This window comes from Polistes canadensis, unplaced genomic scaffold (assembly GCF_001313835.1).
Source record: "Polistes canadensis isolate GaletaPanama2010 unplaced genomic scaffold, ASM131383v1 scaffold_21, whole genome shotgun sequence".
NCBI lineage: Eukaryota > Metazoa > Arthropoda > Insecta > Hymenoptera > Vespidae > Polistes > Polistes canadensis.
The window spans coordinates 13,811-29,761 of NW_014569568.1; the positions used below are offsets into that span (position 1 = coordinate 13,811).

The window sequence follows — 15,951 nt, forward strand, 5'->3', positions numbered from 1 at the left end:
AAAATTTTTTTACGAATAGGATGATCATCTTTGAAAAATCGTACGATGTTCCGGTTAATTTTTTAATTTGTTTTTTTCTGTTCTTTTTTTTTTGTTTTTGTTTTTTTTCTTTAAGTTAGAAATAATTACGCTTTTCTAGAAACTTTTCGAAATTCATTAGGGTATTTCCAGTCGACGGGTACGATTGCTTTCATTTCGTATCCTGTCTACACGTGCATCGTCATTTCCTCGACGACGACGACGAAGAATCATCATCAACAGGCTTTTAGTAGAAAATGTTGTTTGGTGGGAAGGTGAGGAAAGGAGGAGGGGGAGGTGTTAGAGGGAAAAAACAAAGAGGACCTATTCGTAATCCGCGATCATGCGTGAACGGGCATGCCTCGTGATTACGAAAACGCATAAATGATTTATTCTTTCTCACTTAGTTTCAAAACCGTTCTAAAATTGTTCTTGCTGATGTGTAAAAAAGTCTAAATGAACAAAAAGATAAATCGTATTACGAAATATTCGCGCGTTCTTTAAATTTTATTAGGTTTTATTTATAATTTATGTGTCTCTAGATAGTATACTTAAGTATTCGAGTATTAGATTCATGTTAACATTATTATAATACTTGACTCGGCTACTTTTATATTAATCCTTCGAAAAGTAATGTTGTTAAAACATTTTGATTATTCTTAATATCTGGTTGTGTGTTGTACAAATTGATGCGACGATAAAATGAAGTTACGTTTTGTTTTGTTTGTGATTATGACGATCTAGAAGAGAGAATAAAGAGTTAACTCAGATTATTTTTACTATCTTACCAACAAAAATTAATTTCATTAGTATTTGAGAAATAATTGAATAAATTATATTATTCGATATTACATAATTCTGTTTGAAATTATTCTCATCGATATATCTTCTAGATTTTACGATTAATCAAAAGTTAACGCTATTTACAACGCTTTAAGTATATATTCACACATTTCACAAAATAAAACAAGAATATTATAATTCAATGAACAAATCAACATATATAATATAACAATACTTTTCTCAGAGTAAAACGACTGTTTACAATATCCTATAGATAACTGAACAAAATTTCTTGTCTAATTTCTTGTCAATGAATTCGTGCATTATTAAATTAACATTTCACTCGCATATAAAGTAATTTTATTGATAGCAAACAAAATATGAACTCTTTGAACAAACACAATAAATGCACGAACTTATGGTTCAGCCTAATAATCAAAAAAACGAGATGCCATTCGTAAATATTACAAACGTAATTATATCTTCTTGTTTTTCCATTTATTCGAGTAGTCGATAAAAAAAGAAATACTTATTCGTATTAAAAGAATAAAGAGAGATAGATAGATAGATAGATAGATAGATAGATTCTATAATACTCTTCTGGAAGAGAAGTCGTCTCTAATGTAAGTCGGAGGCGTGGCCTATTGGCAATAAACTCGGACGATGATTGGTGTTCGTTGGTTGGTAACACTCGCTACGCCTACTCCTAAGTATCTGCTTGGATGTTTCACAATGTAGTAGTAGACTTTGGGATTCCACCTTGTCGATGTTTCCCCACTTGTTCTTATAAAGGTTGGCTTTATGGGGTAGGGGTAAAGGATTTTTAGGAAGTTCGGTAGGAGTGGCCAATCCTTAGTTACTTGACTTCATCGTAGACGAGGGAGCTTAGTCAAGATCAGAAAGCCGATCAGAGTATTTCTATAGTGTTATTGTTTATGGATTTGTCGATATTTAATTCTATAACGGTTAATGTTTATTCAAAATGATTTAAAATCTTAGCAGTCTTATGAAAACTTTTCGAGATCTTCTATGTTATGCGAAATTGGATTATGTGATTTTAAAACAACACAACTCGAGTGATTATAATATTTAAATAATGATAATAATAATATAATAAATTGATATATATATATATAAGAGACGAGTGACACATTATTTTGTTTGATAATTTTATTGTGAATTTAAAACTGTGTTCATTCAAATGGTGCGTTACGTTTGAAATTCGTTACGTCTTTTACGAGATCATTTTTAAATGAAGTAATCGCGGTATATAAGAGGAACAAAAATTACGACGATCGTTAAAATAATTCGGTGAAGTGGATTAATAATAGTGTTCATTGCAGATTTAGTGGACGGAGTAGTTCAATTAGTGGTGACTACTTGAAATGACGGTTACCACTAATTTTTCGATGATGCGACCCTGTTTTACTGGATACCCTTTCCAAGGTGCATGTCTCTTCTCTAGGAAACGTAGATTTGAGTATCCTTGTTTTTTATTTTTCATTATGTTCTTTATATATTTTTGTTGTTGCTGAAAACGGCTACATTTTATCTTCAATCTTATTTGAATTTCGAAAGATTGTGTCGATAACTGTCATAAAATTACATAGTAAGATGATTACTATCGTATTTCTAAAACAATGATTTATCTTCTATTTTTTTCCTGGAAACATATAATTCTTCTAATTAATAAATATCGTCGAATTATATTTGCAGTTAGTGTTTTTTTTTATATATATATATATATAATTTGTTTGTTGAAAATATATTCGATTTGATGAAAAAATTTAAGAAAATTGTTTTACCAATGCGAATAAAAATGATATGCGAAATAACAAAATGATTATAAATAATCGAGACTTATGGTGCAATAAGAGAATTCGTAATTTTACCGTCGGACGGTATAGTTGGAAAATAATACGACCAATCCGATAACAGTTTATTCGATATATTCTTTCGAAATTCGACAAAATTTTGGTCACGAAGATAAGTTAAAAAAAAAAAACAAAAATTTTAGAACAATCGGAAAAAAAGTTGAGTTTCTAAGTTATAAATGATTTTTTCTTTCTTTCTTTCATATAGAAATGTTGGAATATGGAGAACTAGAAAGTAATAATTTAGCAATAATCTCGTGCAAGACAACGATTTCATGAAATTTATTTAAAAAATTATTGTAGCTTGTTTTTTATTTTCTTTTTATTGAGATTCGTCATCTAATTCCTTTCTAAGTGTGCTAAGGTAAAATTGATTAATATCATTAATCTCTGTCTCAACGATACACGGGTAATTACCGCATTTGAATAATATACCAAGAAAAACAAAGAAAAAACATTTGCAAAAGTTGCATTAAGAAAAAAAAAAAAAATGAACGATAATTAAAATCGATCGACATATTCAAAAACATATAAAAATCACAATAAAGTAGCTTATACATTAGTCGAGTAGAATGAGAATTGAAAGAAAAAGTTTAATTGACAAATAAATGGATGGAAAATTAATAAAATAATCGAATATAATAAATAAAACGCGCAGTTCCGATCAAAATTTTATCGATTAACGTTGAATGAAAATGATGCATGCATAACTTTCCTTATGTAATCGTTCATAGTTTTATTAATGTATCATCGACGTTTTTCCCTCATTATTATTATTATTATTTCTTTTTTCTTTATTACTTTATCCTCCTCCCCCGTGCAGTATATTTAATCATTTTAAGGTACGACTCGCCTAATCGGAAAGATACTGACTGCATTCATCGAAATAACTTAATATTGTTTTCCACGTAAACGCGAGAATAAAGTTGAATGATTTTTTTCTTAAGAAACATACAAATATTCCATAATATATATATACGAATTAATATTATTTATTTATTACAATAAACTTAGTTTCCCATTTTTCAATTTGATTATATTATACGCGAATAAATGAATAAAGTTTAATAAATATTTGACGCGATACTCTTTTGATCTTATGGAAAATAATTTAACAAATATATGGAACAATACAATTTGCGTGGACGTGTGTATGTGTGTGCGTGGGTGGGTATATACGTGTGCGTGTTATAATCGCGAAGGTCTTCTTCCTTCATTTGAATTTTTTTTTTTCTTTCGACATTCGAGAAAACTTTTTTGTATCGACTAATGATCAATGCAACGGTATGTGATTCTGGATGAATAAATATATATAGAAAAGATCTATCACGAAGAAAGATTGATCTTTTTTTCTCGTTACGGTTTCGCATCGATGATCAGACTTTTCGTTCGGTGATTGTCATTGAGAGATGAAACTTTTCCGTTCAATGCAACTATAAGTTTTTTTCTTAGAATTGGTACACACACATTTATCCGATATGCTCGATAAATTAAAAAAAAAAAACAACAATAAAATCTCGTTAACAATTCAAACAGAATCGTGGACTCGATGATCAAATAATCTTATCAATGATTTTATCATTTTGTATTTATTCGATTAATTTATTATTTATACAATCTTGCACACACACATTCGAATGATCGAATTAATTTCATTTTGATTCTTTTCATCGATTCTCTCTTTCTCTTTCTCTCTCTCTCTCTCTCTCTCTATACTTATAATAACTTCTTTTTTTTTTAATTTTTTTTTTTTAATGTTACCCATTTGCATTGTTCATTCTGTATAGACGGTAAGAAAGAGAGGAAATAACTTTCGATTAACGAGCACTACTACTCGTGTTCTAAATTAAAAAGGCTTATACACGTGAGCCGAGATTTAACTGCAAGAACGCGCGATCGTAGCAAGAAATTTATTTCTCTCTCGCTCTTATATTTCGCCAAGCATGTCGCGTATAGAAGAACGTTCGTGTAAATCGAAATTAAATAAGCCAAGGAAATTATACGCTATCATTTATTGCGAGTAATAAACCTTCAGCTTGGTTTAAACTTATCGTTGGTCAAATTGTGTATTGTATAGTCTTTTGTATGCTCTTGCTTATTACTTTTTGTATCAAAAGTGCGAAAGAAAAGGAATGAATGAATGAAAGAAAGAAAGAAATATATAAAGAAATAGAACAATAATAAAAAGGTGCAACAACTTGCATCTGAAAAAATTGTCAACTCTTTTATTTTGTATTTAAATAATATTTTATAGCATTAAAACAATTTGTATAATACGTGTTATATCTAGTTTATAAATTGAATCTAACAGATCTAGGATCTATACCAGGACAGGGCCGTGTCAATCAATTAGGTGGAGTTTTTATCAATGGTCGTCCATTGCCCAATCATATTCGATTGAAAATAGTGGAATTAGCTGGGGCTGGAGTAAGACCGTGCGTTATATCAAGGTAAATTTTTCTCTCGATTGATGAATCATCATCATCGTCACGATGAATATTATGATCATTTTTTTGTTAGGTTTTAATAGATTAAAAATAATTAAACGAAACAAACAAACAAACAAACAAAAAAAAAATGAATTACTACTTCGATAGGCAGCTCCGCGTATCTCACGGTTGCGTATCGAAGATACTGAATCGTTATCAGGAAACCGGAAGTATCAGACCAGGTGTCATCGGTGGTAGCAAACCGAGAGTCGCAACACCGGAAATCGAGGCCAGAATCGAGGAATACAGGCGTGAAAATCCGGGAATATTTTCATGGGAGATAAGGGATCGTTTGATCAAGGATAATGTTTGCGATAGAACTGCTGCACCGAGTGTATCCGCAATTTCAAGACTCCTACGTGGTCGCGAAAACGATGAGGAAGCCAAACTTGGTGATTGTAAGTTATATTAACAATACAATCCTTTTTCTTTTTTTTTCTTTTTTTGCATGATTCGTATTTAATCATTATTTTAAGTGATTTTGTTTAATAATTGAGTTAAGGATACTCATAATCCGTTTAAATGAATTCATATTTTGTCGTTTCCTATTATTAATATCGTTATTCTTCTAATTACAATTAACATTAATATCTAACTTTTGATGATAAAGGTTCATAGGTAACTTGGACATGAAAAGACTTAACTTAATTAAATTAAGTTCTACTTATTTTCATGTCCAAGTTTCCTATGAACCTTTATCATTAAAAATTATAATTTTGGACGAGAGAAAATACTAAATAATTAATATCTAACCTTTTTTTAGTTTTTTTTTATTTTATTGCTAATTTTTTTGTTCTTTTTTCTCTCTCTCTCTCTCTCCATATTTTAATATAATATTATTGAATATCAATCATTTCAACTACGATCTTAAAATGTACCACTCGTTATATCGTATAATTATTATTAATGTTTCACTTTTTCTACGCGAATAGTTTGCATATTTTTTATACATTTTTTTTCTTTCTCCCCTTTGAAGAAACTTTCTTAAAACCCACGTATGTAAAAAATAATTATCTCTCTCTCTCTCTCTCTCTCTCTCTCTCTATCTGTCTCTCTCGTTCTTAAATATTACCTTCATCGAGATCGCACGATCTATCGTGTTTGATCGACCGACACGGCTGAATAACTTCGATGACTGTGATTAAGGAGAATCGAGGAAATCGCTTAGGCTATGTAATCGATCTAGGGATAAATTAAGTCCGATATAGAAAATCTAATTCGCATATCTAAAAGAGACAAATTTTGAAATAATCATTAAATTCCATGTATTATACAATATATACACGCCCGCGCATCAATCAAAATTTTAATATCATTTTAAAAATAAAAACATCGCGTAATAATATATCGTTCGATAAAATTTTCCTCCGAATTCGATTCACCCAAAAAAAAACACAAATCATATTTCAATTGTTTTCTATTTTAAAAATGTAACTATTTTTTCTCTTCCCCCAACCCCTGCCGAAGACAACCCCTCTCATTCTCTTTATGATCAAAATCAAATTTGTGCATCGAATACAGGATTTACATAAAAATTGTACATAAAACATGAGTGACGATGATTTAAAAAAAAAGAGAAACAAAAGAAAAAAAAAAAGATATATCGTTTAGAATAAAATTTGGGAGATTTTTTTTTGGTAACTTTCGGAGTAAATTCACCTAAGCAATCATCTTTCAATCCGTGGACTAATTTTCTTGGAAGATTTCTTCTTCTCTTTAAAGAGAAGCGAACCTTTTTTTTTCGTTCTCTTTCTCTCTCTCTCTCTCTTTCTGTTTCTCCGAGTCGTAAACAAGATTAATGATCCGTGGGAATCGGCAAATCCATTCTCCGAGTAGATGCTGCCCTTCAAGAGAATTCGATTATAATGATACCGAGCTATGCGAATGAATGTTCTGTATAGTAGTAGGTAGTGGATAAGTAGGTGGTGGTACATACACACCCTATATTCCATTAAGGTTTTCCTTCCACTCATCGACGATTACTTATTTTCTAACAAAAATTTCTATCAGATAACTTTTGCGAGTTTTATCATAGAACGAGATTTAAATTTTCCCGGTCAACATATATACATATATACATATATATATTGCTGTGTGTGTTAAAGCTACATGATCATCATCTTATGATCGGATCTAAACCAACGTTAAGAAGAAACACGAGAAGAAAACGTGTACGATGAAGATGAAAAATAAGAAAAAAAGGCAGATGATGATGATGATGATGATGATGAAAAAAGAAAAAGATAAAAGAAGTAGAGGAATAAAAACAATAAAACTCTTCCCGAAAAAAAAGGGGGGGAAAAAAGGCTGGTGTCTTGTGGAACAGCAGTAGCAGCACGATGGTGGTGCTGGTGCTGTTGGTTCTGATGGTGGTGGTGGTGGTTAGTTCTGGAAACGGTGAATGAATAAATTAAATGCTCGCGCATTAATCAGCCGCGCGTTTCTCGATCTCAGAAATTACCGGTTCTCTGGGTTCTGAACGTCGAAGTATCAGCAACCGTCCGTCGTGCCGTCGGTAGGTAGGTAGGTCGGTAGCTGTTCGGCCTGGGGCTCTGTAATTTTCTTGCCGCCCTGTACATGCCCACGTGTTTTCTTCCTCATACGCGTAAATGTACGCGCGCCCGCGCGCAAACGCGAATAATCCAACCATCTTTCTCTTTCTTTAATCTTTCATCTTTATCTTTTTTCTTTGCTTACTTGCTTACTTACTTACTTCATGGACACTAAAGTCTCGGTAAAGAAATTTGACCATCTGTCTGTTGGAAGAAAAGAAAAGAAAAAAAAGGGGATAGATAATACGCTTTCAAACGCGTTCATTTAAAGGGCACACCTAGTGTGACCGCCTAAAAAAAAGGTGATTTTTAGGAATTTTTTTTAAAGAAAACTACTGCATGAAGTATTTGAAAATTTTAGAGGATATGTTTATACATAATTAATGAATATTCATTAAAATTTTCAAATGAAAAAAGATAATTTTCAGCGAGTTATTCGCTGTCTCCCAAATCACTAAAAGAAAAAGGGCCTAAACGGCTGCAGTGATTCCGATCTTCACTGTTGATGAAATAAAAAAAAATACTGTTAATCTAGAAGGTATTGTTAATACAATGACCTAAAATTGTGAAAAAAAAAATTAAAATTTAACAAAATGGCAGAGTTTTAACAAAAATATCGAACTTTGCTCAAAATTTTGATGATTTTTCGCCCGCCAAAATTACATTTTTTATACAATCGTAAAACTTTTAGGTCATTGTACAGAGAAACATATACGAAATAAGCAGAATGATTCTTCTTCGAGTTACAATTGCAGCTAATCTGAAAAATATAGTTTTGAGAAAAACGCGTTCAAAGATAAAATGATTGTTTTCTAATCCCTGACCGGCTACTCTTTAGAAAGCTGTAACTCTAAAACTATTTGAAATATTTATTTGAAATTTCAGTATGTTCTTTTTAAAGATATAGACTATCAAAATATGCACACACAAAAAATTAATTTTTTCAAAATTTCACACTAGGTGTGCCCCTAACCCTTACCTTCCCCACCCCACCCTCCCACTCGCAACTCTTCGTGTTCGCACGTTTTCCTTACAAGTTTCTAGAATATTAATAAATAGGTATCTTAGGGAGGGGGGGGGGTGTGATTTGGACATTCAAAAGAACTTGAACTTCGTTTTGATAAGTTGGACGTTTTGTCCCCCTTTATTGGGACTTTTTCAGCAATTTCTTCAGAAATTTTATTTTATTTTATTGTTATTTTTATATATTGTGAAATACACACATGAGATCAATACATTATAAGATATTAGATGTTACCTTGATCTCTAAAGTTCAGCGTCTCTTTTTTATTTAAGCAGACATACATTTTTGTAATATTCAAAACACTATACATCTACACTTCGTTATCTCTTGATCCGTTATATTTGAACACTCAACAAAACTGTTTCAATCTAGACTAGTGTTTATTAGTCTAGATATCCTCACTGTTATAAATAAAAAATAAAAATTCTAATATAAAAATAAATTCTAGAATATATTCATGGTTTTTGTTTTTTTTGTTTTTCTTTTGGCAGAGAAATGATTTATTTTATCGTATATTTGTAATCCAAGACGTGAATAATATAACACGGGAACATTTTTTTTAAAACGGATGATTAATTTCAAGTGTAAACTTTTGGAGAACGATATTCATGTGATTATAAATGAATTCATGAATAATATTCTCCATCGCGTATTTGTTCTATCCGTTGAAAAACCACAAAACAAAGTAATATACAAATGGAATGAACGATTTATTAACGATTTTTGAAAATTTCACGTGAACATTATAATAATTGGTATAAAAAACAAATTGGGTTCTCTCTTAAAAAAGAAAAAAATAACGTTAATAAGAAAATTGTTCATATTAAAAGTAAGTTCACTTTGCAAACGAACATTTTGTTTTGCTGTAGAGGGGCCAGCGGGAGGGTGGCCACATGATTCGTTGCAACGAATGAAACGAAATTTCGTCTAACAACAATTCTATCGCGTTATATTATAATTAGGGGAAAACAAAAAAAATAAGAAATAAAAGAGGAAGATGAAGAGAAAAAAAAGAAAAAAAAAAAAAGAATCTAAGGAAGCTGTTTCCGTAGTTTGTTGGAGGGTTCTACTAGCTAGCTAGCAAGGTGGCACAACGAGTAGTCGGCGCCTTGGGGGGTTACCGTGTGCACCCTTCTGACAAGACAAATGAAATGTGTACCGTCCGAAGGCCGTCTTGGGATCGTTCGAAGGCTGCTGGCCGGCAAAGATGAAAGGAACAACGAGAAATAAGTGAGAGAGAGAAAGAAAGGTATAGGGATCGAGGGAACGGGGGTAGGGGCAGGGAGAGGGGGAGGGGTCGGTCAAAGCCGTGTAAGTCGATCGTTTCGATGGTCGGGTCTTTAAAAAAAAAAAAAGAAAAAAAGGATCAAATGAAAGAAAAAGTGTAAAAATAATACTGCGAACGGATGACGTGAACGTGCGAGAAAGAAAAAAAAAAAAAACAAAATTAGTGAATATATATTAATATTGTTGTTAGATTAAAATTTGAATGATTTAATTTCCCCATTTTTCTCGTGCTAATATTCGAATTTAAAAAAACATATTTGTTATTTCATTTGTGTGTGTGTGTGTACGAGTTGAAAATTTGAAATTTAAATCGTAGATCGATGTTGGAAAAGAAAAGAAAAAAAAACAAATTATAGAATATACACAATTCATTAAGGAATGGATTTGAAATTTATCTAAAATCACAAAATAGACAAAACGTTTTATCCAACATCTTTCGTGTGTAATTAAACTCGCAACGATGAAAATTATGTTAGTTTTAATAGCGGTCGAATTGCGAAATCATTTTTTCTAATTAAAAACTATATATCGTTTGTATTATATACATGAAATATACGCGTGTGCCTTATTCAAGGATGAACCATATTACAATTAAAACTATTAGCGCGTGGAATCATTTATCATTTGGCCTTGAAGATTGAAGCATATATATTATAATACTTAAATATCGTGATTTTTCGGATTGCAAAGGGATACAGAAAAAGAAACACTCGGAGAACAACAAAAATGGATAATCTTCAATTTTTGTTATCTTTCTCTTGTTTTTTGTTTTTTTTTAGTTAATGTATTCCTATCTCTGTTTATCTCTTACGCACTCATTAGATTTAATACACTCGTTTCTTCCTTCTTTATCGTATTTAAAAAAAAAAAAACGTATAACGTCCCACATCGCGGAGTCCATCCAGTCCAGGTCGGTGCTTGGAAATCTTACGTGGAGTTGAGAAAAAATTGCATACCATCGAAGACTAAACGCCGAGGTGAAACTTGTAATTTTAAAAGTTGTTCTTTCTCTCTTTCGAACATGCTATATTTTACCTACGCTACGTTTCAACCGATATTAAACTGTGGTGTGGTACGAGTCACGATTGAGAGCCGTCCTTTTGATTTTCATCCTGTTTGCTATTTATCTTTTGCTCTCCTTTCTCTTTGAAAATAAAACTACAAATCTATCATCTCTGTTTTTTTTTTTATATATATTTATATATAATTGCATGAATTATTATTTTTTTATTCAAAAAATAAACTAATAATTAATAAATAAGTATCATAGGGAATTGGGACATTAAAAAGAACTAGAACTTAGTTTTGATTAATTTGTACGTTTCGTCCCTTTATTGGGACTTCTTCAGCAACTTAATTTCTAAAGTTCAGCGTCTTTTTTTTTATTTAAGCAAACATACATTCTTGTAATATATTCAAAAAACTACACATCTAAACTTCGTTATCTTTTGATTCGTTATATTTGAACAACAAAACAAATATAATTTTTGGGACGAGAGAAATAATTAATTGAATAAAATAATAATGTTTGTCGCATTTTTCCTTTTAAAATTTGAACACACTCGACTTAATTATTTTTTAATTTACTTATTTGGGAATCATTGGTTTGCGTTTTAGTAATGTTAGATTTACGGATGTTTTGTTAACTATTTTTTCAATACTTACAAACATCATTTGAATGAAGAATTGAGTAGACGAGAGAAATAATTATTTTTACGTATATTTCATTAAGGTATTCAAAATTAACATAATATTTAATTTTTATATACATTTATGTGTTGTATCAACACAAACAAACAAAATTTGAAATGATTAAAATTGATGCAGTCCTTAAAGTTAGTGTTATAAAATTAAGTAAGATTAAAAAATCAAAAAAAGGGATTTTCTTTATTTATTTTTTGCTTTCTCTTTATGTTTTTCTTCCTTTCCTCTTACTATCTTTCTCTCTCTCCCTCTCTCTCCCTCTCTTTATTTCTTTCTGTCTCTTTCATCTTAGAATAGAATCTGTGTCGAATTCGCGTTAAACACGGTTGAGTCTCGGCGTCGGGACGTCGAGCGTCGCACGATTAGCCACGATGAGACAGAGAATGAGAGAAAGAGAGAGAGAGAGAGAGAGATGAAACGAAAAACTAAACCATACCTTTTTTTTTTTCTTTCTTTTCCCCTTTTTTCCTTTTTTTTTTTATATGACAATATTTTTGGATAACGTTACCATATATAATGTGAAACAAAAAAAAAACGATTGATATATATATATATATATTATAAGTATAAAGATATATAATATAATATTATAATTTATTTGTGAAAAAAAAAACAAATGATGATGATGATGATGATGATTGAAATTTTGTAAATTAACACTCGTTGTCTCGTTATTCTTTTTTTTTTCTTTCTTTTCTTTCTCTTCTTCATTTTTTGGTATCTTTTTATTTGTTCTCTTTTTTGTTTGGTTTCTTTCTGTTGTTCCATCGGGATGTTTAGTCAAAACGAGTTCGGGTTCGGATTGCGATAGCGAGCCAGGTATCGCATTGAAGAGAAAACAACGTAGAAGTCGTACAACTTTTACTGCCAATCAATTGGACGAATTGGAACGTGCATTTGAGAGAACCCAATATCCTGACATATATACCAGAGAGGAATTAGCACAGAGAACTAAATTGACCGAAGCCAGGATTCAAGTTTGGTTTAGCAACAGACGTGCAAGACTTAGAAAACAATTATCATCTAATGCAACCAGTGGATACGTTGGAACCGTAGCTTATCCTGCACCACCTTATGTACTTCATCCACCTGCTGCACCTCATCCTCATGGTAGTGCTGCTGCTGTACCACCGAGTCATTCGCATCCCCATCCTCATGGGCAACCACTTCCTGATACTGCATTCACCTCGAGTCAGGGTAAGTTTAACATATATATATCATTTTCTTTTATTTTTTGAAGTTATACTTCTTTTGGCGCGAGTTTTGGAAAGTTAAGTTAGATGCGAACGAAAAATCAACACCACGAAGTTGTCGATATTTACGATGCGCGSGMAAATTGAAGTTATTTTTGAGGTTATGAAGGTTAGATTCGTTTTGGTACGCTAAAGAAGAATAACTTCTAACGTGCATAAGTACACACATCAGTTTCTTTTTTTTTTTTTTAATTTATTTATATTAGGGTGAAGCAAAAGTTCGTGGGTTTTTTAAAATTAATATTTCCATAATAAATTTTTACAATAAACCAATCCGTTATGCAGTTGTGTACGAACTTATGGTTCACCTTAATATATAAGTATATTATAATTAATATATAATATAGTATTATAGTATAATATATTAAATAAATAGGTATATATATATTATATGAAACGGTTCAACGATGATGAAAATTAAATTACGTATAATAAGTGTTGAGTTGCATTGACTTGGCTTATTCCTAGATTCAATACTATCGGATTTTTTTGGTCAATTCTCTTTTTTTCTAGTTCTAATACGAAAAATGAGATAAAAAAAGAAAATATAATATTGAAATGTGCACTTCATTGCGTTGATTTAAATTTGAATAAAGAAACATATATAAAAAAGAAAAAACGTGCAAGAACTCTTTTGAATTTGTGATTTATATATATATATATATATACGACCTTGAAAAACATTACGATGGAATTTTCATCCATGAGTTACACGTAGACAACTATGTCTCTTAGGAATTTCAAGTAAACTTCTTATAAATTTAACGTAGCGATACTAATCGTGCATTCCGCGGATTAAAAAATAAAAAGAAAAAAAAAAGAAAGAAAAGAGAGAAAAAATGACTCGTGAAAGTAGTCAAAGGACGGCAGGTGGTCCTCACCCAGATAGACTTTTTGTGCGGCACCGTACGAGTTGTTCTAACACGATTACCGGAAGTCGTTTGACGAAGAACGTCAACTACGGGACATCGAAAGAATCCAAGCACGCTAGTCACTCTACTACAGTTCAGAACACTCGGCGTTTATTTTGCGAATCTCGAGAAAAACCATAAAGGAAGCTAAGCTTTTCTGTGACACGTCACATACACACATAAACATATACACATTGAATATTTGCTTTGTCACGTCAAGAGGGGTTTGACAATATCCATAATATTGTTAAGAAATCTTTGATTGAAAGATCTTTACATTTAATGATAAAACACGAGACACGTTGTATTTTTTAATTTCACTTTCTCTAAATGAAACATAATCAATAATAAGAAGGTATCATAGGGAATTTGGACATCAAAAAAAGAAGTAGAACTTAATTGTTGATAAGTTGGACGTTTCTTGTCCCTTTATTGAGACTTATTCAGCAACTTAATCTCTAAAGTTCAGCGTTTTTTTTTTCTCTTTAAGTAGACATACATTTTTCTTTTTATTTATAATATTCACACACACAAAACATCTACACTTCGTTAAATCTTAATCCGTTATGAACGTCCAACTTATCAAAATTAAGTTCTAATTCTTTTTTTGATGTCCAAATTCCCTATGATACCTTCTTATTAAGAATTTTATTTTTGGACGAGAGAAACAACTATAATTTAATAATCAATAATATATATATATATAGTTCCAGAGATTTATTCGGCTCATCACGGCAATAGCATGTCTCATCAATTGGCTGCAGATCCAACGAGATTGTCATCGTCAACAGCAGCAAGTTATGGTTTACCAACACCGGTTACTTATCCTAGTACATTGTTACCACCTACCACGTCAACATCGACATCTCAAATGAGTCATCAAGTTAATTCCATAACGCCAGTATCGAGTGCAGCAGCTTATCAACAAAATCAACCACCACCACCACCACCACCACCATCATTAACTGCTAATCATCAATTACCAACTACTGCAAATACTTTGGTATCAATGATGGCATCGAATTCGATTAATTCGGTAAATTCTGGATCTGATCAAATGTCTAACAGCGAATTATCGATGACCGCTGGATCATCTCCCGTTCATCAGCAACAACAGCAACAACAAACTGCTCAAGAAAATCCTCCTCCCCCATCATCTTGGAATTTACCACCAATTCCGTCATCATCGCGAGTTGCTTTATCTAGCCCACCTAGTACACTTCAACAATCCCATGCTGCTCATGGTGCTCATCCTCATCAAGCTTTTGCAAGTCATTATTCGGCTCAGAGTTTCCAACAACCTCCTAGACCAACCCCTCAACCACCTTTTTACACCTGGTATTGAGAAGAAGAAAAAGTTAACCCCTCCCTCTCCTTCCCTTCCCCTTCCCCCTTCCCCGCCCATGGATGTTCAAGACTGCTTAGACAATTTTTTTTCTATCCTTTATCTTCCTCTCTGTCAATCTTTTTTTTTTTTTTCTCCTTCTGTAACACTTTTTACGGTTATCCCCATAGTTAGCAAGCGAAATATATAATGGAAGCGGTCATTAGAAACGGAAAATGAATTATTTTAACCTTGAAATTCACACGAGAATTGCATTGGTACAATTTATCGAACGATATTTAGAGTATAACTCACAAAGTACTTGGAAAAAATAATTCTTACCTTTTGTCTCTTTAATTTTTAATCGAATTCCATTAATTCACATTAATTTTACTCATTTCTAATCTTTTTCTTCTTCTTCTTTATTTTTTTTTTTTTGTTTGTATCTTTTCCCCTCTACTTTTATATTTAATCGTTAATTTTAACCTGCAGTGTGTAGTTCATTTTTAACTTATAACGAACCAATCATGTGATTTTTCAATATATTTTCATTCTAATAAGTAGAGAATAGTTTAATTCGAATAAATAGAATAGTTTAATTCGAATGACGATTGAAAAAATTAAATCGTTTTTGTTTACGAAACGTTACTCATATCTATATATGTATATGGGTGCATCCACATACCTATATATTGTTGAGTTTTTTTTTTCTTTTTTTTTTTTTTTTTTTTT

General features: G+C 31.3%; 1 protein-coding gene across 1 annotated transcript; it reads left to right on the forward strand.

Moving 5' to 3' along the window:
* Window positions 1-2,186: 2,186 nt before the first annotated feature.
* On the forward strand, window positions 2,187-15,627 carry LOC106794012 (protein gooseberry-like). Its single transcript, XM_014761379.1, has 5 exons — window positions 2,187-2,247; window positions 4,987-5,125; window positions 5,273-5,562; window positions 12,512-12,928; window positions 14,603-15,627. The coding sequence occupies exons 1-5, from the start codon at window positions 2,187-2,189 to the stop codon at window positions 15,238-15,240; spliced, it is 1,545 nt and encodes a 514-aa protein (XP_014616865.1). The 3' UTR covers window positions 15,241-15,627.
* The last annotated feature ends 324 nt before the right edge of the window (window positions 15,628-15,951 follow it).

Excerpts from the sequence above, each read along its gene's own strand:
- LOC106794012 (XM_014761379.1), top strand. The coding sequence starts at position 2,187 with ATGACGGTTACCACTAATTTTTCGATGATGCGACCCTGTTTTACTGGA. Across the intron at positions 2,248-4,986 it reads TACTGGATACCCTTTCCAAG|ATCTAGGATCTATACCAGGA; the intron begins GTGCATGTCTCT and ends TGAATCTAACAG. Across the intron at positions 12,929-14,602 it reads TGCATTCACCTCGAGTCAGG|TTCCAGAGATTTATTCGGCT; the intron begins GTAAGTTTAACA and ends ATATATATATAG.